At 38.5% G+C, this 27,571-nt stretch overlaps 1 protein-coding gene across 4 annotated transcripts in view; it reads left to right on the top strand.

Moving 5' to 3' along the window:
* Positions 1 to 27,571, top strand: part of CEP112 (centrosomal protein 112) — a 162,988-nt gene that overhangs the window by 27,427 nt on the left and 107,990 nt on the right. For all 4 annotated transcript variants that reach the window (XM_084218206.1, XM_084218204.1, XM_084218205.1 and 1 more), the window contains exons 9-17: positions 3,211 to 3,297; positions 5,096 to 5,195; positions 6,362 to 6,480; positions 7,477 to 7,620; positions 10,245 to 10,399; positions 10,712 to 10,829; positions 11,765 to 11,857; positions 12,652 to 12,711; positions 15,208 to 15,287. In XM_084218206.1, coding sequence (XP_084074332.1) covers positions 3,211 to 3,297; positions 5,096 to 5,195; positions 6,362 to 6,480; positions 7,477 to 7,620; positions 10,245 to 10,399; positions 10,712 to 10,829; positions 11,765 to 11,857; positions 12,652 to 12,711; positions 15,208 to 15,287 — 956 coding nt within the window. The remainder of the gene's footprint in view (positions 1 to 3,210; positions 3,298 to 5,095; positions 5,196 to 6,361; positions 6,481 to 7,476; positions 7,621 to 10,244; positions 10,400 to 10,711; positions 10,830 to 11,764; positions 11,858 to 12,651; positions 12,712 to 15,207; positions 15,288 to 27,571) is intronic.

Raw genomic sequence — 27,571 nt, 5'->3', positions numbered from 1 at the left:
TGATGTACTTCAGCTTTCAAATGGAAGGGGAGGCATTTCACTCCCAGCTGGGGAGAGCTGAGCCCTTTTGCTTCCACCCCAGCCTCCATGAGATCACTGCACAAAACGTGTTTACATGACTCAATTTTTTATCGACGTATGCGCTGAGATTGGGAGTCTGCCTCAGAGAGAGGGTGGGTCAAAAGGCAGATTTGGAAATGAAGCCAGCCCTCCAGGCTTTGCTATAGGACACTGTGGTGTTGTCCTCATGTTTTCTGGCTTCTCCAGCAGTTTTCTGCTCAAGAAATTGAGTGTTGGATTTTTAAACTAATATATCACTATTTGAACATCAAATGCTCAAATTAACACTTCCAGAAGTTGTGATGAAGATATATGTGGGGTTGGAACTATGGACCATTACAAAATTTAAATGCTGTTGGAGATTTTAAATTTTTTTTTTTTTTACCAGTTACTCAGTACAAACACCGCTTTCCTCTCAACACTAACTGAAAACTTCATGTGCACATCAACTGTTGAATTTCAGATGCTTTAATATGGGACTTCTCACATTTCTATATATGTAGAAATAAAATCAGAAAACTTTATGTCAGATTGGGGAGCTGAAGATGTGTGAGCAAAGCAATAATTCCTAAAAATTAGGAAAGTTGTGGATGAAGCACATGGGGCAGAAAAGTGCCTGGGGTGCTGGAACTTGATGAAGTTTATAGAAGTTGAGGACCTTCAAGGTGTCCCCTTTGTAGCCCTCACCTGATGAGGAGTTGGACTTTGTGATTTTTCACCTATTTTTTTATTATTTTATTTCTAATATTCAGAGGAAAAGCAACCTACTTTGTTATTCCAGTGGTTGCATTCATTAAGGGCTGATTTCTGTATCTTGGACACATTTTTCCAGTTGTTTGGTTGCAATTAGCTCTCCTTTTTGGAAAGCAGTCCCAGAACTGTGACATTTTAAGAAATGGCTGTTCTGGTGGAAGGGGTGTAATGAATTAATCAGCTAAAATTGATGGGAACTGGTGCAAGTGCAAGGGTGGTGCTAAGGGAAAGATTAATGAGAAGTGGGAACCAGCTTCAAGTACAGGGAGTTCTGTTGTCAGCCTGGGGGAAAACATCCTGTGGCTGAGAACAATCAGGAGCACTTGAAAATATGTATGTCCATCTTGAATCTGAGTGAAGTTCTCGATTTTGATTTATTTTTGCATTATTTCAGTGTACAGAATAATAAACCCTAGACCCGCTCTCAGCTGGTACAAACCACCAAGGATTCATTTCCATCAGCCAAGACATTCTGACATTATTAATGAGTTTTAAATGTAATTTCTGTGGATTTAGTAGCTGTGTGAGGGCAGTAGCTGTACCTCAGTCATTCATAAGCTTTTAATGTAATTCAAGTAGATTGGAGTCTCTTTCATATTTAGTTTCTGGTATTTGTGTTTTCACGAGACCTTCATATTTATTTATGGCATGTTCACAAGCTGTCTATCTGGAAGTGGATTACTGTGCTCTTTTTATTAAATCAACACTTATTCACCACCTGGTACTAAGATTTTCTTCTGTAATGTCACTTTGTTGCAGAGATATATGCATATATTTCTTTTCATATATACATATGTGTAGATTTCATGGAGAGAAGATGCACTTTTATCATAATGCTTATTTTGGGAAGATAAAAGTGTTGGCTGACAGCTGGGAATATGATTTATTTTCTTTGGATTAATTGTCAACCTAATTTTTTTTTCCTCCTCCATTAATTTGTATAAGTCTGTGTGCAAACAGCTGGGAGATGGATTTCTTTATCCGTGGTGTAATAAGGGGTTGTTGGGTACAACTCTTCAGTTGATGAGTTCAGAAAATGAAACAATTTTCTGCTCTTCCTTCTCTTTTCTCTTCTTGAGGAGCCTTCTGTGTTTTCTGCAGAGGATTTTTGAGTTGAGTTGGGTTTTTGTAGCTCACATTTTCAAGTCACGATAATCTTGTGATGTTTTCAAGTCCCAACAAACCTGTAAGACAAATGAGTCACATAAAAAATGAATAATCTCTACTGTGTTCAGTGTTGGTCTGTGTGAGGTAAAGACTCATGCTTGAATGGCAACTTTTGATTAGTCAAGGGCATGGAAAATAAAGGCAGGATGAATAATGCTGTTAATTCCTGTGGAGTTTGTGAGTTGGGATATTACAAATCAGATTCTGAGTTGAGCTAAATAAAAATGAGGGAGCTGGAAGTGGCTGGATGGTGATGGGAGTGCAGTGTTCAGCCTCGAGATGGGGGGACCTCAGTACTTTTCAGAACACCCCAAAGTCAAACACAAAGTTTTCTGTTGGCCAAAGACCACTCAGAGTCATCTCCTGGAGGGGGTTTGGTGCTCCCTTTCTAAAGTGAGGGGGATCAGGCTCTGTCCTCTGGAAAAGCTTTTCAGTCCACTTTGCTTTCTGAACAGTGACTGTTAATAAATGTAGGAGTGGAACAGCCTGAGTCTGAACTCAAGGTGTCACTTTTGGTTTCTAGAAAAGCCTGAGAGATTGAAATTCCTCTCATAGCTGTCCTGAGGACTGCCTTTAATGTTCTCAAAACATGCAGGAGATTCAAAACTGCTTGAAAGATGGAAACTGAGTAAGAATTGGCAGTGTATTTTTGTGTTGGAGGGGTTCAAGTACAGCTCTGAACAAACACAGGCAGAACAGGAAATGTATTTCAGTGATCCAATCCTTAATCCCATCATAAGTCACCTTTAAAAGGAAATGTGTTTATAATGTGAACTCCGTGAATAACAGAAAACAAACAAAAACAAATGTGCATCTGGGCTAAAGGACATTCTTTGTGTAAATGTAACACCTGCCTGAAGAAATGAAAATGAGTTTACCAAACTTGGTATATTAACAGAAATATTAAAGTTTTATTCCTAAGTGTTTATTTAAGTTAAGGATGATAACTTGTTCTGGGTAGTAGTAGTTGTGCATATTGCCAACTAAAACATCCTACAAATCCATTTTTCTGAGGAAATGTTGTAGGATGACATCTTTGATAACAATTGTGTCGAATAAATATGAAAATGTTGAGAAGCTGAGTATAGATTTTTTCATAAGATTTCTTTGTTGGTGACTTCCCATTGCCTTCTGAAAGACATAAATGAATTATTAAAAAGTTGTGAAAAGGTCATGGGTGTAATTTATTCTTTATTTAAATCATGTATCTATTCTGTTTTGCTTTTAAAGCTGGAAATGAAAATGAAAATAGCAGAAGGTAAATTTCACGAAGAAAAACTGAAATTACAACAGAAGCACGATGCTGATGTTCAAAAGGTAAAAAGTGTTTGTACTTTTTCCCAAAAGCAGTGTATTAAACAATAATAGAGACTATGATTATCATAAATATTTATCAGTTGTTTAGCTTCTTCACAATTGCAATTAATGTTCACTGGAAGTCAAATTGTAGGTAACAGTTGGCATAAACTGAGAGGAATGCAGAATATTTTACTTAGGAAGGGGAAAGCTCTTGCAGAAAGGAGATGAAAATACAAGGCAATTTGTTTGTTAGAACAAGACAACCTATTTTACCAGCATAACAACTTCTGTGGGAAATCATAAACTCGTGATTTTTCTGTTAGAGAGAAAACATTTGTGTTAGAGAAGAATGTGAACAAAATTAATTTTTCATGGACAAAATGCAAAATATAACTGCAGGAAAACCCACAGATATATCGTATGTATTCAGGCTCATCCAGCAGCAGTGCTTGCTGTCCTGTCTCTGTTTTGACACTGTCTTAGAGCAGAGGAAAGTCACCAGTCCCCCTTGATTTATGTTACTGCATGTTTAGCGTTTATGTGCTCGGAATTCTTGTGGCACTAACATGGCACCAGCTCCCTGGGTTTGTCTTTACTGTGTCACATTACACCCCTCCTGGGAGGATGAAACCCACCCCAGAGCACACTGTGACTTCCAATCCCACGTTTTAGAGGTGGGGTGAAGTCCTGGGAGGTGCCAGGTGCCCCCGGCAGGGCTCTGAGCCCGGGGCCGGGATCGCGATCCCGGCGCCGATCCCGCCGTAAGCTCGGCATCACTCGGTGCCTCTGCTTTGTTTCCTAAAGACTGAGTCACAGCCTTGGAGGAAGTTGGTTGACACAACTCTGTGACACATCAAAGCCTCCTGAGAGGATGTTAATATTTGGTCAGGTGCGTATTTGGCTCATCTGTTCTCAAGGCCTTGGAGCAGAAGCAGTGAGCAAAGCTGAGAGTCTAAAGGAAACAGCTTTGTGAGAATAAGAAATAGTTTAAATGCTTTCTCATCCCTTGAGTTGTCATCCCTTCCTAATTGATGTTAGAATTCCGTCTTTTGAAGTCGTTTAATAACGCTGGATATTTTAGAAAAGGTTAAATAGTGTCGTATTAATCTTTAAAGACACAAAACGTTTATTGCAGATGGAGTAATATTGTTTTAAGATGAAAGCTTCTGTTTGATAAGAGATTTGGGGCACTGTTATAAAATTTCTGCGACTTTAATCTTTATCTTAAACACAAAGTTTAAATTAAAATACTATCTCAAAGTGTGCAAATATTCAAGCTTTTTTATTTCCAAACTCAGCCTGTACAGAAATGTGGGTGTAGTTACCCTCCTATACTTGCTCTGTTCCAGTCCATTGTTCCTTAGGATCCATGTGAGGAATTTCAATTGGTGAAGCACAAAAGACTGTAATGAAGTTCACCAACTTATTTAAATATTTCTTGAATCTCCAGAGAATTTTAGATGCTTTTAAATACTGTTAGGCAACATAAGCATGGAAATCTTTTCTATTTGCAGCAGTAGCACCATGAAACTTCCAAACTCAACCAAAGCAGCACTGGGTTTGCCCAGGTTTAAAGGAAAACATAAAAAACCCTCACCTTAAAACATGAAACTCCTTTTTTAATCTGCTTTTTCCTACATTTGTCTAAACCAGTTCTTTGTTCATGGCTTGGCAGTTGTAGCTGGAAAAATGATTTAGGTTCAATCACTTAATCCTGCATGACCTGGGGACTTCTTGCAGACCGGGTATCTTGTGCATTGGTTGTAGTTGGGAATGTTTTGGACTTATTTTAAAATATTCTGAGTTTTCTCTGCAGATTTTGGATAGAAAGAATGATGAAATAGATGTGCTGAAGTCCAACTACCTAAAGAAACAAAAAGAGTCTGAGGAGATGATAAGAAAACTGGAGAAAAAAGGTGATTTTTATCCTCATGGTTGTCTTCTGTGTGGTGGTATTGTACTGCATTCTCTTGTGGCTGTGGGCTTGCGTGTTCCTTCTGCAGGCATCCCTTTCTTCATCATTTGTAGTTCTTGATTTAATTTTTTCCTTTGGATTCTGAGATTCTTGTCCAGTTGTCTGTGCTGTTCCAACCCAAGCGTTCCAAGAGGCCTGTGTTCCATTACACTGAACACAGGTTTTATGAGCGTCACCAAAAAAAGTTTCTTTGATGCCAGTGAAATATTTTGGCTACTTCTTTCCATTTTTTTTGGAATCTTTGGCTCAAAGTTCATTTTTTTATACATTCAGTACATTTTAATCAAACCACAGCGGGTTATTTTTGAGACTATTGCGGCAGGAGATTTCAAACATGAGTACTCTTGAGCGTGTCACGAGTACAAAACTCACCCTCAGAGCGTCTTGTCAGCAGTTTTGCAGTGTTAGCTTCTTTCAGAATTCCTTGGAGGCCATTTGCACTATGGACTAAACCACACTGGAAAATAATACAGGAGTTTGGTAATCTATGGACAAAAAGGAAGAGTGTTCCATGTATTTTGTTTCCTGCTCCTTGGGAAAGTAATTTGTCCAACAAGGGATGTGGGGCTTCTCTCTGTGGGCTGGTGATTGCTCTTGGCTGGAACAGCTTGAATTGGAGTTGCCCACAATGTTCCAGGTAATGAAAATCCTCAAAACAAAGTGAAAGTGTGAATATGGACCTGCTTTTCCCACTAATGGTGATGCCATAACTTGCAACTCAAGTTAGGTAACCTCATTTTCATGTTTGTCTCGGGCATTCAACCTTCACAAGAACCTTTTCTCCTGAGTATGCTCATAAAATCAGGTTAAAATAACTATTTTCTTGAGGTTATAAAGAGTTTTGCTGATGTATATTTACTCCTTCAGGAAGGAAAACTGTCTCTGAAATATTCTGTAAACAAAGTAGAAAAGAGAGAACACTTGTAATGACACAGAATTTTAAGTGCTACAACTTAAAGCAGCACATCCATTAAGTATTTAAGAGCTAAAAACCATCAGAAAGGCAGGTCAGTTGGAAAACTGACATAAACTGATGGTATCTACTGCCAACACTGAAAAATCCCAAAGGTCTTGAATGGTTGTTTATTTTTTTCCCATTTTTAACAGTTCAGACCCTTGTTCGTGAGTCCCAAGTCGTGCGAGAAGCCAAAGAGCAGCAGATTGCAGAGCTGAAGAAGATGTGTGAGCAAAGCAATGATTGCCTGAACAACGAGTGGGAGAAAAGGGTAATGAACAATGCTTCCCTCCTTTGACAGACTCCTGCAGTGTTTATCTGGGATAATACATTTTGTCACTCAAAAAATAAATATACAGAATATGTTTTAGGGGTGTTTTTTTTGCCGATTTTATTTTTTCCTGAAGTAATCAAGAGTCTTTTTGCTGATGCTTTTACACCCAGCTGGTCACCCTGTTCCTGGGGTTCATCTGGCCTCCTGGCAAGTCTCTGGATCTGTTAGGGAAGTGTTTATTTCTGGTTGACCTGACATGGAATTTTAATCTGGATAAACCTGCTGCTACCTGCTGTCACGGTGATTCCTTTGAACTCTTAGTCTTGCAATGGGTCATGAATTCTTCAATGTATTTTTATTTATTGTTGAACTCAAGACAGAAGCAAAGCAAAGGGAAGAGCATGTTTATTGTGTGACAGTGTCACCTTTGTCCAGATTATTGTCAGTATTTGTCTTGCTTCCCCCTCTCAGGGAGGGAGGGTCACAAAAAGGACAAACCCACCTCCCTTCATGAAGTTTACTGTACAATTTAATTTTTTTGCAGCCCTGCCTGTAGAAATGAAGTTGGATTTAATTCTTGCCTTCTTAAAGGCAAGTCATAATCATAAATCATAAATTGTCCTTGTGATGGAGATCTTGAGGTTCCAGTGTTGGGCGTTTTTTTGTTGGGCGTTTTTTTTTTTCATAGAATCCCAGACTGGTTTGGATTGGAAGGAACTTTAAAGCTCATTCAGTGCCACCCCCTGCCATGGGCAGGGACACCATCCACTATCCCAGGGTGTTCCAAGCCCTGTCCAACCTGGCCTTGAACACTTCCAGGGACGGGGCAGCCACAATCTTTTTTTGCTTTAGAGAAAGAATACTTTCAGAGAGGACAGAAGCGTGAATACCTGGCCTTTTCACTGATTCTGCTCATGTGCTATAATAATTTAACACTTCTCAATGCTAGCTGTAGATGCCATTTGTTACTTTGTGCCCTTTTTTCTGGTGCAGCTCCACGATGCCGTGGCTGAGATGGAGAAGGAGAAGTTCAACATCCGGAAGAAGCACACGGAGGATATGCAGGAGCTGCTGGAGACGACCAACGCCCGGCTGGCCAAGATGGAGGAGGAGTATGTGCAGCAGACACAGTCAACTGTAGGTTTGGTTGTGAATGTGAACCTCTCACAACAGCAAGTGTGAGAGGTTGTGATGTTTAATTCCATTTGTTTGTGTTCAGGTGGACTGGAAGTGCCCAAGGCCAGGTTGGATGGTATTGTAATTGCAGGGACCCCCGTGGCAGGGAGGAATGATGATTCTGACTCCATGTGCTCAGAAGGCTAATTTATTACTTTATGATACTATATTATGTTAAAGAATGCTATACTAAACTGTACTAAAGAATACAGAGAGGATACTTACAGAATGCTAAAAGATAATAATGAAAACTGGTGACTCTCTCCAGAGCCCTGACACAGCCTGGCCCTGACTGGCCAAAGAGTGAAAACAACTCCCAGCAGAATGCAATGGAACAATCACCTGTGGGTGAACAATCTCCAAACACATTCCACATCAGCACAACACAGGAGAAGCAAATGAGATAAGAATTGTTTTCCTTTTCTCTGAGGCTTCTCAGCTTCCCAGGAGAAATATCCTGGGTGAAGGGATTTTTCCAGAGAATGTCAATGCTACAGGATGGGGCTTGGAGCAACCTGGGATGGTGGGAGGTGTCCCTGCCCATGGCAGGGCTGGAATCAGGAATCAGATGGTATTTAAGGTCCTTCTCAACCCAAACCATTCCATGAGTCTGTTATTGGTGCATGTCCATCCTTACCTTCAATAGTGCAATGCAGTTGTTCTCTCCTGGGAGAGGGCACTGGCCTGGCAGCCAGTCCAACCAAGGATTTTATTCCCCAGATGAAATTAAGCAAGGTACAGCCCTTCAATGAATGTTACACTGATATCTTAGAATCAGTCCTTAATTACAAATATTTGATTCAAGTTAGTAGAACTTCTGTCTTTGCAGGTTTGTAGATCATTTATATATTACAACTCTTTCCATAGAAACATGATTTTTTACTAACCCACCTCCTCTTTGGCTAGCAAATACTTCTGTTAGATGAGAGATGACATTAAAAGGATTTTAAAATAAGTATTGATTATTCTAATTTATTGCATTTCTTTTTTAGAGTAATTAGAAGCATGTAATTAGGTATAATCTGGATTTTGTGCCTGTTATATAAATGATGCAAAAAGCAAAAAAATTAACAAGTAACCTCAAAAAAGCATCCTGTACTTTTCATCAGGATAAAGTATGAGGAAAATTGAATAAGTGAAAAGACAATGTCAAACAAAATTTATTCCTTTATTAATGAATGTTGAATTTAAAAATTAACATTCAGATCATGTCATAGGTAACAGTAAATACAGAGAAAAATGGACACAGTCTGTCAGCAAGATTGAATTTAAGAACCATCAAAACTAGACAGATCTTGCCGAGCAGCTTCTGATTTAATAATTAAACAAGGTAGAGTTCAAGGCAGGGCTTAAGATGAAAGACTAGACTGTCACTGGAAATTAGTTTTCTTTTTTTCTCTCTCTCCTTTCTCTCTCCTGATTTTTAAATTTTTTTTCCTGTTGGTATTTCAGAGTTTCCCTGTTCAGAGTTTCATGTTGTCAGGAATGCCAGTGCTGTTAGCAAGTGGAATTGGCTGAATAATTTCATTAATGCCATAGAGCTGATAGAAAAGGGTTTCTTCCCTGAACAAGGATGAACTTCCTTGATGAACATGGGGCCAGCCAGAAATTATATTCAGTGGTATATTAAAAATTACTCCTTTTTTAATTATTAAAATAAAAAAAAAACACACCAAAAAAACCCAGAAAACCACAAAGCTAACAAAAACCCCAAGCCCCCAAAGCAAACAACCCTCTAGCCCAGAAAACCAAACCCATACTGAGCAGCTTGGCACAGGGGGAGAAGAATTTTGCTGAGCTGTGGCTGTGAAATCTCTGTGGCCACTCAGGTGATGTCTCTGTGGGAGGTTCCTGACTGGTCAGGTTCATGTCACCTCCAGTGACAGTCAGGACAGGGGCTGCACGGGGCAGATATTTGGGGTTTTATTGTATTTTAGGAGTGGGGGAAATTTCTGTTCCCCTTCCCTCATCTTTTGGCCTTTGTTAATATAAAAATAACTCTGATGTCTGCTGGGTCTGATAGTCTGACCCCAGCCTCCTGAAGAATTCTTCCCTCATTTCCCTGCATAAATTTAGGGAAGAATAGGAAGGCCTAGAGCAGTCTCATGCTACCTGCCTGTCCTTACTCTGTTCATTTTTAGATTCATTTATATTGCAAGATGAAGTTCCAGGAAAAGGATAAAATTTTTGAGAGATGCTTGTAATTTACTGAAAGTTACTGCAATGAGATTTCTGGAAAGTCTAAAAATGCTTTCTATATATTATCATCCATTGTGGTTTTCCATTGAAATATTGTTTTCTCTCCCATTTTAAAGGATTTGTAATTTAGAAATCAGTTGCATATGCTGTTCTGTGTAAGAGAGAAAAGATGTCACTTTGAGGGGGAATAATCATCCACATTTTGAAAATATATTTATTTTTATATACAATATAGAATTTGCTGTCATGATTGATGACATCTTTGCCATTGTAACTCTTGTGTCTCTGCATCATCAGAGAACCTCATTGCTCAAGGCTACTGAATAACAACTGGGGTATTCCCTCATTGATTCTGGGCTTTTCTCAATAATTCTCTATTCTTTTAGAATGAGACAGTCCAACAGCTGGGGGCCCGTGTGCAGCAGTTGACTGTTGAAGCTGAAAATAGTAATTTACAACGTCAGAAATTATCTCAGGAGAAGACTGAGCTAGAACTGAGCTACCAGGAGGTCTGCTCCCAACTTCAGGAGCTGACAGAAAGGTAATCCAATAACAATTAGTAGTTAAACTTTTAAGAATATGGAATTTCCAGAAGCAAACATTATTAATTTTGTTCCAGGAACACACTGAATGACATTTGACATTAGAAAGCTCTCATGAAAATAAATTAATTGGTGTTAAACTCATTTAAATTGGCCCAAACCACCTTGAGGAGTGTCTTACCTTTCCATTATTTATGAGCAGCTCATTCTGTGACAAGAGCACGTGGCAGACTCCGTGGAATTGATGCTGAGCAGGTAAAATGCCAAAATCTGAAAGCAATTTCCATATTCTGTTTGCTTGCTCCGTGTAGGTACAAGTTACTTCAGAAAGACAAGGACCAGATTATGCAGGAATACAAGGAGAACCTTCAGCAACTACAAAGTAAATTTGATGTTGATAGAGATTTTCTGAAGCAGGAACAAGCTCAGGTACGCTGTCAGGTGTAACAGGCAGGAAAATGGGGTTTATTTCTTAAATGTTCTCCTCACTATCAATAAGATGCTTATGAATAAATCCAAGGAATTGCTCAATTCCCTAAGTGTAAGTTGAAATAAAATTGGGATTTAATTTTTCATTCTCAAATTTGACTGAAAAATCATCAGAAGTTGGTTGGTCATTCTGGTGGGTGTGTGTATCTACAGCTGATTCAGATAAGGTACATCCTGATTTTGTTTGTGCTCCTGTAAAAATTCTGGATACACCCTCGAAGACTTAATGTTTTCATAAAGTCTCTTCCATGACAGAAAATATTTTTCCCAGAAAAAAATAGTCCTACAGGCCTCATGGTATTGAACATTGTGTTAAATATTTATGTGTTTAAGGAAATAATTTTATATTTTGCAAGTGTAGGTTTCACCCAAAATGTAACGACTCTGGTTGTTTCTGGGAAAGCATCTGTCAGGTTGATATCTACCACTGTGCATAGGTACAGAGATGGTACAGGTTTAAAGTGATTTTAAAGTCAAATAATTGTAGAAAAGACTCAAGTTTTAAAGACCATTTATTACTCCATAGAGCCATAGGACAGGTGGGGTGTTTGGTGTTTATTTGCTGAAATTCTCTGAGCTTTGATGATACTTTACCCCATTTCATTTACAAGTTATTTTTCTTTCTACCAATTTTTAGTAGATTTTAGTAGGGATTTTTTGTTATTGGGGGTGGTTTTTTGTGATTTTGTTTCCATTTCTAAGCTCACCAGAGGGCCCAAAGTGACGCATCCAGAACCATAAACTCATACAAGTTTTTTCTCCCAAGCTGATAATTTTTCCAGTTTCTGGAAACTTTAGAGAAATAAATTCAAAAATGCAAAAGAGCTAATGAGGACTCCAAGACAAAAACTGCTTTTTCTGTTAAATCCCAACAGACATGTGATGTGATTGCAGAACTACGCTGTGAAATGGCTCTGCTGAAACAACAATTGCAAGATGCTGAACATCAAAGGAAGCAACAGCTGAGGGTGAGCCCTGACTTTCTTTCTCAGAAATGACCAACTCTTTTTACTTTATTTGATGATTTAAATGTTTAGATATCCATCCTTAAATGTACTTCTGTATACTGTGCTTGCTTGTTTCTGTTTTATGAATGTAAATATATGAAATTTCACATATGGTTAAAGGTTGATTTAAAAAGTGTGGCTAAAAGAGAGGTAAAAGCAGAATTTTCACAGAAGTTTTCTGACTGTTTCTTGTAGTTCACATGTTAAATAAAAGAGTTTAAATCTCCATTGGTGGATTACAAAGAAACCTGACAAAGACTGATGAATATCTTTTTTTTTCTCGTAAACTGTAAACATTTTTAAAGTTTCAATATTGTTTTTAATTTGCACCGTTTAATAGTTCAGTTCAATATTCTGTCTTCCTGTAGGCATTTAAATTAATCCTTCTATCTCAGGGTAATGAGTTCCACATCTGTATCATGTATCAGTCCTGGTTGAGTTTTGGCATCTACTTTTCTTCCAATGTCTTTCATTTCACAGTTGATATAGTACAGAATGGCATTTTAATAGCTCAGGAGAACAAGTTGCTGTTTCTCTTTAGCAAACATGAATCATGACTTTGGAGATATTTGTGTTATTTGGTGTTGGTTAAATTCTCTTCTATGTCAGAGAATTTTTTCATGATGATATAAAGTGGGTTTTTATTTTGTTATGAACTGTTCTATATGATAGCTAATGTCTGTGTTTGATGAATGCTCTGAAATGGAAGAAAAATGGGATTTGTTGATTTAGAATACACATCTTTTCCTCTGCAGGAACAAGAATACAAGGTTCAGCAGGACAAGCTTCGCTTGCAGCGTACCTATGAGAAACAGGTAATATTTCCAGGAAAATCTCCCGTCTTCTGCACAATCTTGTTCTGTACAGGATGTAAAGATTTAAATTTTAAAACCCCCAAATAGTAAATTTAGGAATCCAAACACTTCACAAGGTTTGGAAAAAATAATTGGACAAAATCGAGTAAGACTTTAAGCCCAGCTGTTTAAGGACAGGGATATCACCTCTGATTTTAGGAACCAGCCAGGGGATGGAGGCTGGGAGAGCATTCCCAAAAAAGTGCCCCTGGAAGCCTGTCCTGTGTGTGTGCACTGCTCATGGTGGCAGCTGCTGTTACTGAAAAGAAAATGAACTGAATGAAACCTGGCCTGACCTCTGCCAGTGCTCCTGTGTTCTCCCACACTCCTTTTCCCCCAGGGTATCTCTATTCCATCCTTCTCCACGTGTTCTCTAGATATTGTCAACAGGCGTCGTTTTTACATCAGAAACTTAAAGTAAAAAATGTAATTTTCATCAGAAACACTTCATCTTAAAGCACTTTGCAAATCCTGCCTGCTCTTTTAGACTCAGAACATCAATAGGCTTCAAATTAAACTTCAATTTTAGTGACATTATATGTGCAACTCATGTGCAGCCAGAGGGTGCCTTAGATGCCTGTTTAATTGAAAGGATGTGTTACTCAAACATGTCATTGCCAAATGTGGCAAATTTATAACATAAAATAATGGATTGTGATCCCAGCTACTTGTCACTTGGTAATAGCACTTGTGACATGAATTGTAGAGAGGTTTTGGTTTGAGTTAGTTCCTTCTGCTGACTAGAAGTCAAAACATTCTTTGTTCCAGGATCTGCCTTGGTTTAAACCTAGCTTACGTTTGTCTTTTTAGTCAAATCTTGGGCTTTATAAATGTTGAACTCAAGAAAAATCCAGGATTTGAGTGATTTGCAGGCCAAAATAAAAAATATATTGGCACAATTTGACTGAGGTTTGAGGATCTTTTAGGAGAAAGCTCCTAAGCATGGGCTGAGTGTGTCAGCAGTGCCTCCAGCCAGTGAGCCAAGGGAGGGAAGTTGGAATTCTGCATCAGCAAACAAGGAAGCAGAGCCTTTCTTTTTATAGATAACTTGACAGCAGTTTGTTCATAAATTCTGGTGTAACTGTTTTCAAGCTCAAATCTTTGAGAAAGGACAAGAAGAAAAATACCAGGGAATAATCTATGGGTATAAATCCATAAACCAGGATGGATTGGCCCATAAAATACTAAAACAAGTAAAGGAATCATGAAGTCTCTGCTGCAATCTGTTCACTTAAAACCCTACCCATTATCTAATAATCTTTATGAGTCTGCAGTGGCTGTTGCCTCTGAGGATACTTAAACATCAAACAAATCATAGGTAGGAACCTTAAATGTCACTGTTTGATTAAATGTGCTTATCTGCTGGATCAGGAACCAGTTAGGCTAAATGGCTTTACAAGCCAAGGAAACACCTGCTTTTTATAAATAATCCACTGCTTGTTTTCCAAACATTCAGCTCAGCATCAGGAGAGTGACAGATTATTCCTGACAGCCATTCCCCAGCCACCTGTTGAATATATAGAATTTTACCAGGTTTGGCAGTAGCTTCTTTATTCTCTAATAGACAGCTCATGGATTTGGAGGCTCTTGGAACCCAGCTGAGTGTTCCTGGAGTGAACACCTCCATGGAACTGCTCCCAGCAGAGAATCTCTGGATTTGTTTTTTTCACTGGCTTACACACTTAGTAGAACACATTTTTCTTTATTTTTTTTTAAATTTCTTTTATATCATTTCTTTATTTTTATTATTCTGTATGTTTTTACATTACAAATGACTGTAGGTGGATAAAGGATTTCCTGTATGTCCCATCCCCACATTGTTCCTTAAGCAATTCTAAAGCAATACAACTCTTGGATGATGTACAAACTCTTGGACTTAACCTTTCCTTGGCAATAAACATTACAAAAACTTGTGGTTTGGACTTCACTGGGAAGTTGCCAAATTCAAGGGGTTTTGTAACTATTTTTAGGATTATTATTGCTAATTGTTCTATTAGTATTCTTTAGGATGTTTATCTATTTATGTTTGATTCTTTTTTTTTTTGGTAAGAATTGATCAGAAGTTACTCAGGGTGGTCACACATTGGTGAGTAGAAGCTCTGCACCTCAGAGAATAAGGGTCACTATTTTAGGCAGTTTCCTATCTGCTTTTCTGTACTTACATAAAGAAAATCTAGTTCCTTTTTTATGTAATTCCTGATATTTCTTTATTCTAGACAGTGATACTCACTTTGACAAGGAAAATAGCTCTCATTGGCTACATTCCCATACTTCATCTCTCTGTTCATCTCTGCTTTTGCATTTCACATAATTTTAGAAATCCACGGATGGTTGTCTGGATCAGTAGAAAAGGAGCACGCAAATAAATAGTTTATAGAATTTAAAATAACATTGATTTATTTTAACTAGACCCTGTTTTGGCTAAAATATCTGGTGGTTTTTTTCCTTAAATGGCAGATTAATGGCATTAGGAGTGATCTGGATAAAGAAAGAGAGAATGCTCAAAAGAAAATTCACCACCTGGAACAGGCTCTGAAGTAAGTGAATGTGCAATAATTCTCGAACCACCCCATGTATTTTAAATATTTATTTCTTAATATTTATTTATTAAATAAACTTTGTCTCATCTAACTGCCCTCCTATAGTTTTTTTCCTGTTTTAAAGCTGCACCTTCAGGGTTCTGATCAACCAGAAAAATGAAAAAAACTAAAGTAAGAACCAACTCATCCAAATTTGTTGACTTTTAGGTGGTAGGAATAAAATAGAATTAATGAGAATTAATTAAAATCAATAGAGTTAATGATGTCAGCCGGTCTTGCCCTCTCAAATAAATGGGCCCAGGTTCAATTCAGAGTTTATTGATAGGAAGTAAATAATCAAAAGTAAAGACTTGTTTCATTGGGCTCTTCTAGAAAACAGAATAAATGTGAAAGATGTATTTACTTAAAATATATTTTAATTCAGTAGATGATGCTTCTGTTTTTATGTTTTATGTTTAATATCCACAAATGACAAGTCTAATGCAGAGTTTTTTCTCTTTGATACAACACTTCTCTGTGGGAGTACTTGTTCTTCACGTGGATCTAAAGCTGGGGGAAATGCTCTGTAGCAAACAGTTTTCCTTAACTAACTTGGAACAGGTTTTTTTGCTGACTTGGTCCATGAACAGCTAATCAGGAGCACCAAGTTTGATGTTTTCTGGGCAAGGGAGTGGTTTATGTACAGCAGATGCACATAGGACAAGATCAACTCTTGCTATGCTCCTTTTGATTATGTAAATTATTCTTTCCATGTGTTAATCCAGTTAAAAGTCAAAGCTGTGGAAGTAATTTCTAGGGGGAACAGATTATTCTGAAACAAACCAGAAGTTATTTGCTGAAAGTATTCAGTTTAATATCACAATGTACCTTATCTAGGCTGCGAGAGGCAAGTAAAGATACTTTCATTCCATAAAAGTGACAGGGCTGAAGTCTGTATTTCTTTATTTCTATAATCTCTAAAGTATTTGGCATAAATAGAGACTATCTTAAATCACTGCAGACATTAATAAAAACTCCAGCTTTTAATCTTTAAATTCTTTACATTGACTATTATTTATAATTTTGGGGAGGTTGAACTGTTATCAACTGCACTTAATCTTTTAGTATTTTACCATCTGATTTGTTGATAATGAAGCTGCATTAATTTTCTTCCACATCTTTCAAATAATGTGTCAGTTTGCACTTACTTATGTTAATAAAACCAGTCTGGCCTTGCAGCCCAGAGTTGATCCCCACGTGGGTGCAGAGGAAATTCTCTCCAGGCAGGATCTGGGAAGTGCTGGGAATTTGGAACCTGAGGGGCTCTTGCAGGAGCTGAGGACATCCTCAGTTATTTCTCATATCCTTTGGCTGTATTTAAGCTTAGGTGTAGCTTGGAGTTGGAGTCAGGATTTGAAAGACTCAGTTTTAAGAGCCCAAAGTGCTGGTGATGCTCCAAGGGCCATGAATTAAAACAATGTTGGCAGAGCTCAGTCCCAGCCTTGTAGTTCCTGTGGGTCAATCCTTTGGCCAAAACTGGGCATGGGTCAGATCCTGGGAAAAGGCTAAAAATTTTGTTTCTCCCTCAGCAAGGGATTAATACCTATGTGGTTCTGTGTGTGCATACCTATATGTGCCTATATGGTTTTCAAAGTGTCTCTTGTGGGTCCCCTCTAAATGAGAATATTCTTTGATATTGTATTTTTCCCAGGGTCACTGCCATGTCTTATGGCACTTTGCTTTTCTTATGTTTTTTTCTTTTCATTTAATTTTTTTGATTCAGGGTGTTGAAAATAATGTAGACGTCGAATATTAAACCATATAAACTTCTTCCAGTTGGAAATGGAAAATGTTTAATTGTGGAGATAGCTTACTCTAATAAAACTCTATCCTACTGCTCTTTTGATTGTTTTACAGCAGGGGTTTGGGGCTAATTTTAAGATTAATAATGGAATTAGTAATGCTAATAAGTAATTGAATAGAAATAAAAATCAGCTTTCTAGTGTGTATTGTCTGGCTGGAGACAGAAGTTGGCAGATCCATGGGGATGGATTTAGGATCCTAAAAAGATGATATTTGCAGAAATGCAGTGCCCCAGTCCAGCCCAGCTCTGGGTCTGAGCTCTGCATTTCTGACAGACTCACATGCCCAGCACAGAGGAACTGCCAGTGCTGCAGGGCTTTCTGCAAGTCAGACCATTCATTTAGCACCAGTGTGTCTTGACAATATTAAGATTTTTTTCATATATGGGCTTTTATATGATATACAAGAATGTAATAGATAAGGAGCAGTAATATTTATTGTGGCAGAAATGGATGGCTTCCTTATGGCTTTTTTTTTTTCAGTGCTGCAAAAATTATTCTTTTTAGCAATCCTTTCCTATTAATATGAGTCCATAAGATCCAATAGCTTATGCAAAAATGCTTCATTTTGCTGAATTTCTTGAAACACTTGCAGAATAAAATTAAATAACTCCAAGCTCAGGCAAGACCCAGTGAATCTTTAGAAAACAACCTTTTCTTGCATGGGGTGGGTGAAAATGCAGTTCAGCATCTTCCACAGGAATGATGCCTTGTGGAATTGTAACTCAGAACCCAGTAGGTGCACCAGTGATTTCTCACAAACTACTTTGATCTGAATGCACTTTGATTTTGAAATGGCCACAGGATTATATCTTGAGTAGCTGCTGAGCTGCAAGCACAGAGAAAGGGAAGTGGCAGGCATTTTAGGGGATTTTTGTTATTATTATCATTATTTTCCCAGTGCTGTGACAGCAAACAGTGCTGCTGCTGTTTCAAACATACCCACACCGATGCAGAATGAAAGTGATTTGAGGCATTGTTTGGAATAGTAAAATCCACATTTCTGAAAGTTATCTTTCACTTCAAAAATAAAAAAAAAAACCACTATTGCCACAGTTTCAATACAGAATAGGGGTTTATGTAGTTTACAGGAGGTTTTTTTCTTCTTCTGAAGTTCATGGTAGAAATATCTGTCAAAAGCAAATCTTTTGCAAAAGAATTGCTCCAACACTTCTGACTCGTGGTGGTGACTTGTAGATATAAAATTTATATTTACTTCTGCACTGCATGTCACAGGCATCACTTAATAGCAAAAGTCCCTCTGAGAAGTGCTGCAAGGGCTTTTCTAGAATGTCCTTTAAATGGCATTTCTGTAAGAACAAAGTTTTCTTGAAAAGCTTCTCTGTAATTACTTGGGGGGAAAGGTTGTTTCTCTAATCCCTGTGGTTTGGTTGCAGAAAATGTGTCATGAGAGTGAGTTGCAAATAGGCTGAATCTCTGCTGTTCTTATCTCTCCCAGTGAGAAGAGGAGTAGGAAATAGAGGTATATAATTGGTCACAGTACAAACTGAGTAGAATGAAACTGAAAATAAACGAGGAAAAAAAAAATCTGTACCCATTTACTGAAGAAATTGCATGGCAGAGAAAGAAAAGGTCTTGCTGAGTTTATACAATATTGTTAAACAGCTCTCAGCACCATCTCTTCTGTTTTGTTCTCTGGAATTTGGATGTTTATTCATTCAATATATTTATTTCCCTCTGCTTATATTTTGGTAGCAGATTGTTCAATACTTTTAGTTTACTATGAGAAATATATATTTGCTGGAGGGAAATATTCCCCATTTTATTGAAGATTACAACCACAACACAGCTCAGTTTTGAGGTGGTTTGGTTTTGACACTTGCATTCTAGAGTCATGAAAGAATCCCAGAATGGTTTGGGTTGGAAGGGACCTCAAAACCCATCCCATCCCACCCCCTGGCATGGCAGGGACACCTTCCACTGTCCCACTGCTCCAGCCTGGCCTTGGCACTCCCAGGGACAGGGGTCACACCTTGGTGGCTGCACAGACACAGAAAGTTGGTCACTCTTGAGACTGAGAGATTTTGGACTAAATTCTAAACATCCTGAATAGTTTGAGGCTGTGATCCTCTGTCACCCTCATGGGAAGTTGAATCAACCACTTTGATTTCTTCAGGATAAAGGTTGTGACAGTTCTCATGTACTGGAGGGAATGATGGGATCTGATTTAATGCTTTTTGCTTTGTTTGCCTCATGCACAAATAACATTTTCATATTCTCCTGAAGTACAGATTTCCTGAGTTCTTGTTCTTCAATTCTGTAGTGTGTGAAGCAAACAAATTTTAAGAAGTGACATTAGGAGAAATAAAATGAAATGAAATGAAATGAAATGAAATGAAATGAAATGAAATGAAATGAAATGAAATGAAATAAGAGATGGCACTCCCCCTGTACAGGTGCAGATGCTGTAGTTAAACCCTGCAGCATCAAGGAATGTCTGCACATCTCCACTCCAGTGCTCCACAACCTTCTCTCTCTCACTCTGGCTTTTTTTTTTTCAAGTCTGTCTCTGGAGCCAAATCTCAGCACTTTGCAAGTGGGGATGATACAGAGCAAATGCTGAGCAGCTGCTTCATTCCAACTCACTTAATAAAATTATTTGTTTACATAAGGAACTACCAACACCTCTTTTTTTCCATGGCTTTCTACCCCTTGTCTGAACTTGTTTAAAATTCTGGGGAAGAAAGAGGGGCTAAACTGCTAAACTTTGTAGAAACCAGTAAAGCCACTTCTGTCTATTAGCAGATTTTCCCAATAGTTTTCACAGTAGTTTTTAAAGCACACACAGACAGTTCTCACAGTATTTTGGGGTTTGGTTTAGGTGGCAGACCAAATCTTTCCAATCATGACCTGGTGTGAGGGTGGTGCCTGCAGATATTCAGTAAAATGCAGAAATGAAAATTATTTGCCTTTCTTTTCTCATCTATACCTGTGTGCATGCACATTCTTGTGTAAATGTGGTTTCTGACATGGCAGCCAAGGAGAAGAAGTTGATTTCTCACTGGAGGTGGTGCCATGGAGTTTCCTCACTGCAGACTTAAAAAAAGCTTTTCCCACTACTTTTTGTTATTCCAGTGTGAGAGCAATGCTCTGTGCTTCCCCATGCTATTTCTGGGGATTTTGTCAGGTGGTACTTGCTTATGTTTTAAATTTTAGGTTTTGTGTCTAGCACAGTTATTTCTGCTACAAGGTTTTGCCTCGCAGAAAATATCTGATAAAAATGTGTTAGCACTCATATTTCCTAAATCAAGGTGGAAAAAATGCTCTTTAGGGAAGGAAATACTTTTTTGTTGGTACCAGTTACTCTTCTTGAAACTTCAGTCATTTCTTTATTCCAAAAGCTTCACTTGTCATCTCCTGGTGGGCTTTGCAGTCGTTTGGTTATTCTGGGTCATTCCTCACCTGACACTGAGCCAGATCCATGGAGCTGGAGCTATTCTCAGGCTTCTCCTGTGGTTTTAAACTTGGGATTGATACCTGTAAAGCCTTCAGAGGGTGGCTTTGACCTCAGCCTTGCTAAAAGCAGAAGTTAAAATGAAATTAGCACTGTCCTGGAGCCTCAGGCTGCCACAGGGAGTGCCTGGATGGCAGTGACACCGAGGGTCAGTAAATTCCCTTTTCTCTCATTTTGATTTCCACAAGGCCCCATCTGCTCTGGGCTCTGGTGCAGGGGGATGATCTGAGTTTCTGAGGTTCTGTTTTCACACTCAGTATTTTATTAAGGTTTTTTCATGCCCTGGGTATTTTATTAAGGTTTTGCTGTTTTGAGCCTGCCTGGCCTCCTCCAGCAGTGCTGGATCTTTCTGGGTTTTCCCAGTTCACCTGCACTGGTGAAATGGGGACAAGACAAAAATGAGCAGAGGGTGAGGTTGTCCTTTGCAGAATCTTTTCCTACAGCTGTGGCTGAGTAATGACTCATTTTTCATTGTATGGTTCTCTTTGATGCACAAAGAGAAGACTTGGGCTTGTTTGATGTGAAAAGCTCTTCTTGCTTTATTCAGAAGTACCTAAAAATGCATCAAACTTTAGGAATTTTTATGCAAGGGTCTTCTAGTCCTTAAGATTGCTTACATCTTGCAAAATTCCCATGGTGTTTATTTAATTTTTCTTCTCTCTGTAATACCACAAAAGGAGCAGTGAAAAGGTGAGGGGATGTAGATTTGAGAGAAATAAATGGTGAACAATCTGCTGCTGACCCAGTAAAGAGGGAAACAGATGAAGGCAAGGAAAAATAAACATGTGAAGAGATCTGGCAGAAGGAGGTAGAATAAATAGCAATGGAAATAAATTATTTTGTTTGCAATTTACATTTGCACAATTGTTAGATCCCAACATTTTGCAAAGAAGTAAAATTTAGGCTTTTCAAAATATACAGAAGTTATAATATGAAAAAAAACCCTGCAATTTACAGTGGGTCTTGAGAATTTGATTCTACCAAGCCCTTTGAGAACTTTATATTTAAACAGCTGCTCCCTCAAATCCTCTTGTATTGGCCTCTTGGAGTGGTGTGTGTCAGAAATGCCACTGCACACAGCAAAGCACAACAGCCTGAGAATCATCAATGCAATGATAAATAAATAAAGGGAGTGATAGCTTTAACCACAAGTTAATTTTTCATTTCTTTTTTCCTTCCTTGCTCCTCTAAGCTGAATCCAAATTCTGAGTAATTGCTTGTTGTTGTTGTTAATATTTTCAGGGTAATTGCCTAAGTGTAGCTGTTTTCCTGCAGTTAATTCCATTTTTCCTTGAAAATGAAGTATTTGTGTGTGGAGAGAATTCTTGTCAGAATGGAAAAGCCATTACTATTTAAAGCCGGAAATAATTAAAGGAATATGAGCAGGCATTGTCTTTAATTCCAAGTGTTGCAATAAAAGAGCATTGTTAAGAGTTTATACTCATGTTCATTGTGTTCATCATTATCTTTTATTAAAATTTTGAGGGTTGTCTCCTTACAGCCATTGCAATATGATGAAAAAAGCCACATTTAGAAGCAGTGGTGATGTGATGTGGCTCAGGAGTTGGGATCTAGTTTTACTCTTTAAAACTTGTGTGTTTTTTTTTTGGTAGGCTGGGTTTTGGTTTGGGATTTTTTATTTTTTTTCCTCCTTTAAGAATCAGTGGAAAACCAAGCAGCTGTTCTCCACTTGGTGCTGTGCTTGAGCATCTGCAACCTTTTAGAGCAAACCCAGTCAAAGTTTCCAGCATATTGTAAACATTCCCTAACCCTCGCTCTAGGGGCCACAATGTGGAGCGTGAACAGAGGGCTCCAAAATATGGTAGCTTTGTTTAATAGTCTCACTTAAAAGCAAAAATAAAGTGTTCTATTAACTATTTACAGCCTTTCATTTTCTTTCCCCCTGTTTCTCTGGAGACCTACTGGCAATAATGAAATATGTATTGAAAGGAAGGCTCCAGTTGTAAAAAAAAAAAATATGTAACAGTTGATTTTTAATCCTTGGCTCTGGGACTGTTAGGTCCCTCAAGATGGTTATAGAGATATCACATGACATCTTTTTAGTGATAACAACTGTGAAACTGGTTTGATATGGCACACAGCTTATGAAATTAAAAGTATTGCCTTGTGAGGTGAAGAGCATTGCTGTGTCATGCTGCAGCACTTCGTTAATTGCTGTAAATTGCTGTTCTCACAATGAATGTAGTTAAGGGCTATCACAATCACATTGACTAAATGAAAATGCAAATAATCAACACTAATGGCAGAATTGTTCCCTTGTTACTCCAAAGGCTTCCCTCTCACATCAGTGTATTTTTTAGATTTCTTATTTCTTTTCTCATTTCAAGATTATACAATGCTCTAAACATTGATGAAATGAGAAAAGCTTTCAGTTGGCTAAAGAAAGTTGTACAGATGATTGAATTCAATTAACTGATTGTTAAAAAGCATGAAAAGTTTCAGGCTGTCACCTCCTTTGAGTCACTTAGAAACCATCTACAAAACAGTACAAGGAAAAACTTTGTTCCTTCTTGTTGCTCGATGATTGTGATCTTTCTACTTCAATTACATTTGATAATCTTAATTTTGCTTTTAGTTTTTATGTACTTTGTACAACTTTTCTTCAGCTTCAGCAACAATACAAGCAACCTTCATGGAGGAGTTGAAGCTGATAATTCAAACAGTCCTTTAAAGGACAAGAAAATTGTGACAATCCATGTCCTCTTGGAAGAAGAAACCATTGAGCCAAGTAAACACTCGTGGTTCCCCAGAATTAAATATCTTTATTATCTACTACATGAATATTTTTACTCTGAATCCTGAACTAACCAATTATTTTAACCATAAAATGAGTTACCTTCAGTCAGTAGAATGACAGGATGAATTCTGAGCCCTGGTACCTCCTTAACAATCTTAATCCTGGCAGTTCATCCTCAGCATCTTTGCTTTGCCAACCACTGTTGGCTCTGTCACTCTTCACACAGCCTGGGCTGTGCTTTGTTAGTGTTAAGTGATTCTCCTTGCCTGGCTCTGTCCTGTGCCTGGTGATTTCTCACACACTTTGTCCTTGGATGGTTTATTTTATCCACCCCCAGCTCTCAGTGCCACAGCGCCGTTCTCTGATCTCCATCCTTGCCTTCCCTGCTCCTTTTCTTTGGGTACCTCATGAATCTCTTTGCTGTCTGTCCTGGCTCTCTGGGCCACCTTTTAATTACAGACTTGTCTCCCCTTTTCTAAGCCATTCTCTACACCTGTCTCTCTGATTCTCCCCTCCGTGTTGTCCTTGCTGAGGTTTAGCTGCGCTCTCAGCATGGGAAAGCCGTGACTATTTAATCTCTGCTCTAATCCTCCTCCCTTGATAACTGAGCCTCTCTGCTCTCTCATGTATGTGGTGGATCTAAATCTTGGAGACACTTTCTGCAGTCTGGAGCAGAATTACCAAGTTTTCCTTTCCAGCCACATTTACAACACTTGCCCAGCCTTTTAACCCACATCACATTCATCACTTGGCAGTTGCTGTTTTATTCTGTTTGCACAGCACCTAGCACAACAGTGCCCTGTCATTATTGTAATGAGAAGTAGTTATAATAATTATTAGTGTGTTTAACCAATGTCTGCCTAATTTGTGAGCCATTAATTTTGAATGTAATGCATTATTCTTATTTCAGTGGGATACTGCACACGTGGAGTATTAATTGCTCCAAATTCTTTAAAGGCTTTAAGGAGTGATTTAGTTTGTTAATGTTATCTCATGATTTATTTAAAACATAAGCATATAGTTTAAAACAATAATTGTATTGTAAATATATTCCATTGTTGGAGCTTACTTGAAGGAATGCAGACCAGCTTTTTGATGTTAACATCTCAAATTATGCAAACTGTAAACAATTTATAAGTGGATTTGTGCTTTTCCTCATAAAGACAAGCTCATTCTTAAAATTGGGGAACACTTTATTTCTTGCCTTTATATTTTTGGCTTTATTTCTTTGAAATGATGAAACAACTTAGAATGCTTTCTAACAACTCCCAAATATTAACGTGCCCAGGGACAGGATAGGGATGATGTTTTGAAGGCAATAAATATTTCAGCTTCACATTTCAGTCTTTCTTCTTCGCTCCTTTGATCTGGCTTTGGTTTAGTTATCATTCCGCTTGAATGACTTCACACTGTCTCTCTTCCTCTCCACACCAAAAAGAAGAAGTGTTCTGCACAGATTCCATCTGTTTGGGGCTGCCATGGCAGGAGAGCCCTGGCTGCTGCTCCTTGGTTGTGGGAATCCCAGCCCTGCACAGGGATGCTCCAGCCACGGCTGGGATGGAGTTCAGCCCAAAGCTGTTCCTGAGCTTTCGCTGAGTGTTAAAAACAGAGCAGGAAAAGCAAAATCGATTTTTGTGTATTTCACAGATTTGGCATTACTACTGAAGCATTTTTCTGTAACTATTAACCCATTAACCCCTTCCTTTACAGATATGTGGTATTTTGGGCCTGAATGCATTATTTATGTAGTGGAACAGCTAGAAGTTGCTAGAAGCATGCTAGTGAAGCATGCTAGAAGTTAGGTCAGAGGGGCTGTGGTAGGGAGTGTTTTTTATTGGTTGTGGCATTAAAAAATGGTAGCATGGGTCTTGCATTTGGCTATAAATTAAATTAATTAATTAAACTGCTGAAATTTTGTAGAGTCTTGGTAGTACTGGAGCATCTCCATGTGAGGGACTCTCTGAGAACAGAAGCAGGATCGTGGGTGTGCTTAAATTTCCCTCTGTAAAGTCAAATGTATGTGTCTGTACACTGGATGGGTCCTCATATCTGTAGACACTGAAGATATTAAGGTGAAATTCCTGAATTTTGCTTGACAGGGGAAATTTGGTGTTTTCAGCTACACAGTCTGCTGTGTATTATGTAAAAAATTGTGCTCTCCTTTGGAAATGTGTTTATATAGGGTCTTTTGAATCTAAATTAATTATATGAATGGTGATAACTGATTTTTTTTAGCACATATTAGTGAGAATCAATTTTTTTTCCTTGTTACATTAAATAAAAAGGAAGGCTGTGTAGAAACAACAATATCCTGCTCCAGCTGCCTTCCAGTAAGTGAACAGTTTGGTGGGGAGCAAAGGAATTTTCCCTCAGAAGTAGCAATATTTAGGATGGAGAGGGAGGAGTGGGCAAAGACCTGTGTGAGTGCAGCAAATCTGAGTACACAGGATTAGAGTATGTGTAATGTGGGACAGCCTGGCCTTTCCCAGCAGCATCTCAGCAGCAGCAGTGGGGCTGCAGGATCAGGCATGACTCTGCTTTTCCCATACCTCAGCCTTCTCTCAGTCATTTGTTTTAGTTTTAAGTAGCCCTGTGATGATTTGAGTTTTGGTGATTTAGTTTTAAGTAGCCCTGTGAGAAGCAGGGAGCTAGACTCAGTGTGGGTCCCTTCCAACTCGAGATATTCTGTAATTCTGGGATTTCTGTTTATCTCCAGGCATAAACCCAGAGTCATAACAACCCGAGAGAGACTTAGACAAGGGATGGAGCCTCTCCCTCTTGTGGAGTCCATCAGAATTTAAGTTTCAGAAGCTTATTCAGTGGCAAAATACCTCCTAATAGAAATTCCTTGCTCTGCTGCTCTTCTCCAGTACAGTTGGGATTCAATGGGCTGTGCTGCCAGCAGGTTTTGAAAACCTGGAGAAGAATTTGCCTATTTGTAAATTAAAGCCTGCTATAATTTTATAAGGAATCACTTAGAGTTTCACAGCCTATTGCTATTTTCCATGGCACTGAAAATCTCTCTAAAGGACACACAGGGAGCTTGGGTGTGGGTTTGCTGCTGGGATGTGAAACTCTGTCCCTGTGCAGCCCTGGGGGTCCATGTGCTCAGTGTGTGCTGGCACCTCATATCTGAAGGGTTTTAATTTGTTGGTGAGGCTGAGACCCAGCCAGGTGCATCTGCTGCTCCCTGTGCTCTTGGTGAGCCCTTGCTTTTGTTCAGGGAATTTTGGGAGCCCTCCAGGAAGGTGTTGGTTCATCCAACATTTGTGGGACATCCCAAACCTAATTAACCTTTCCTATTAACCCATGAATTGCCCTTTGTTTCCTTAGTTCAGTGCTGTAAAGTCTCACTGCATTTAGTTGTTACCTCTTGGAAGACATTTTACAGAGCAAGACAAATATTTATCATTAAGCATGAAGAGGAAGCATGTGAGTTATTTGTATTTCTCATCAGTGCACTTCAGGGTGCTGTTTTCTGAAATTGAAATTCTGGACTTCACAGTCAACTTTCCCTGAGATGATTTGTGCTGTGTAAAACTCCTCATTCCATTGCCATGTCCTTTATACACTGAAACAAAAGGAATTTGCTGCTTTTTAAATTGGGGGCAAAGAGTAAATTCACCCTGTTTTTATATTCAGGCCGGCTCAGCTTTAGGGGATTTAAGTGATGTAATTGTATTGTACTGGGCCCCACAACTAGTCCAACTGAAAAAAATAATCTTCAAAGTGAATATTTTAGTGCTTCATGCAAGGCACATTGCTCAGTGTCTTGGGAAAAAAAAAGTGAAGCTTTTCTTATATTTGCAAACCAAGGGCCATTGTTGTACAGGTTTTCTAAGCTTCTGTACAAATCTGAAGTGCACAAAAAATAGGCTCCCACATCCTTAAAAATGAAGTTTTTTTCCTGCTTATAATGAGATGTTGCATTTATTCATGGGATTAAGTCCTTAAAAGAAAGGAAGGTGCATAAAACCACATTCCTGGAAGTTTACATCATAATATTTCAAAATAAAAAATGTCTTCCTGAGGAAGAGGATGCATGAATTTGGAGCCTCACTATGAGCACTGATATCTTGTCCTTTTAAGTTTAGATTTGTTGTGTTTCCATCTGACTGGACCAAAGCAGTGTCTCGTGACACTTGGCAGTGTGGATGTGTTTGAATAAGCTTCAAGTTTTGGTTTTGCTTCCAGTGTGGAGTGGAAT

Source organism: Fringilla coelebs, assembly GCF_963513975.1.
Source record: "Fringilla coelebs genome assembly, chromosome: 19".
In the NCBI taxonomy this organism is placed as follows: Eukaryota; Metazoa; Chordata; class Aves; order Passeriformes; family Fringillidae; genus Fringilla; species Fringilla coelebs.
Note: the sequence above shows the minus strand (reverse complement) of the source record. Positions and strands in the feature narration are given on the sequence as shown.